The 1,115-nt window shown below is 52.0% G+C and overlaps 1 protein-coding gene across 1 annotated transcript; it reads left to right on the plus strand.

The window, feature by feature from the left end:
• The first annotated feature begins 285 nt into the window (after positions 1-285).
• LOC125555882 lies at positions 286-682 on the plus strand. Its single transcript, XM_048718691.1, has one exon. The coding sequence runs from the start codon at positions 328-330 to the stop codon at positions 583-585; it is 258 nt and encodes an 85-aa protein (XP_048574648.1). The 5' UTR covers positions 286-327; the 3' UTR covers positions 586-682.
• Positions 683-1,115: the final 433 nt, after the last annotated feature.

Below are 1,115 nucleotides of genomic sequence, written 5' to 3' on the forward strand. Positions count from 1 at the left end.
GCACCCTACTCACCAAATAATCTACCATGCAAAACAGAGTTGAATTTTTTAATTTTATTTTAACCGAATCCAGATGAGTCTCAGAAATGGATATTCGAAATTATACACACTTCCGTACCCGACTCCAGAGACGAGGACAGATGGTCACTGTACACGTACCCTTCCGACGTGGCGCAGCGGCGGCCGTAGCGCTTGCATGCTTGCACACGTAGCACGGGCATACAGTGCGCGCATGCGCACTTACAAAACAGCGGTCGAGGGAGCGACCGGCGAGAGACACGCAAGTAACAGACGCCCTTTGCGTACGGATACAGGACGCGTGCAGCCATGGAGCAGCGGGCGAAGGCAAGCGAGGTCGACGGCACGGCTGCCCACCATGGCGCCCCACGCGAGTTCCTGGGTGCAGACACGGCGGAGAAGCAACGAGGCGGAGGCGACGACGTCGTCAGCGGTGGTGGCGGCGCCGCAAAGCTGGAGAAGGAGGATGCGAAGGAGAAGACGGCGGCGGAGGGGGTGAAGCCGCTGCCGCACAAGCAGGTTCGGCAGCCCAGCGATGTGTACAACCCGGAGCTCGAGCGCCTCTGAGCTGAAGCTCATTTATGTACCGAGTATTATGTTGCTTGCATGCCCTTGGTTAATCGTAAGCTAATATACTTCGAGAATTTTATCGCTGTTTTGCTAATTGTTGACCGTTTGAGATGTGAAGCCTCAGTGTGAAGGATAATTTACAAATTTCACAAAACAAATGATGTAGTACTTGTCAGAGCATCAACAGTCGCGGTCATCTAATTTGACCCTTATACGCCCGCGGACGCGCCGGGCAGACCTCATTTTTCCTGTTCAACGGCCATATCCTTCATATGTTCTACCTCAAATCCATACAAAACCATGCAAATTGATTTTCTATGAACTTCAACATAGAAGGGCAGACCTCATTTTTCCTGTTCAACAGCCATATCCCTCATATGTTCTACCCCAAATCCATACGATACAAAAGATATCGTTTGAGTTCATCAATAACCGTACTAAAAATCAACTAATTGTACTAGGCGGGCCCGTGTCGGACAAGCGTGGCGCACCGCGGAGCTGCTGCTGCCCACCCGGCCAGTCGCCGA

The sequence above is a fragment of the Triticum urartu genome, chromosome 5, assembly GCF_003073215.2.
Source record: "Triticum urartu cultivar G1812 chromosome 5, Tu2.1, whole genome shotgun sequence".
Lineage (NCBI taxonomy): Eukaryota > Viridiplantae > Streptophyta > Magnoliopsida > Poales > Poaceae > Triticum > Triticum urartu.

Coding starts and splice junctions, on each gene's coding strand:
- LOC125555882 (XM_048718691.1), top strand. CDS start 328: ATGGAGCAGCGGGCGAAGGCAAGCGAGGTCGACGGCACGGCTGCCCAC.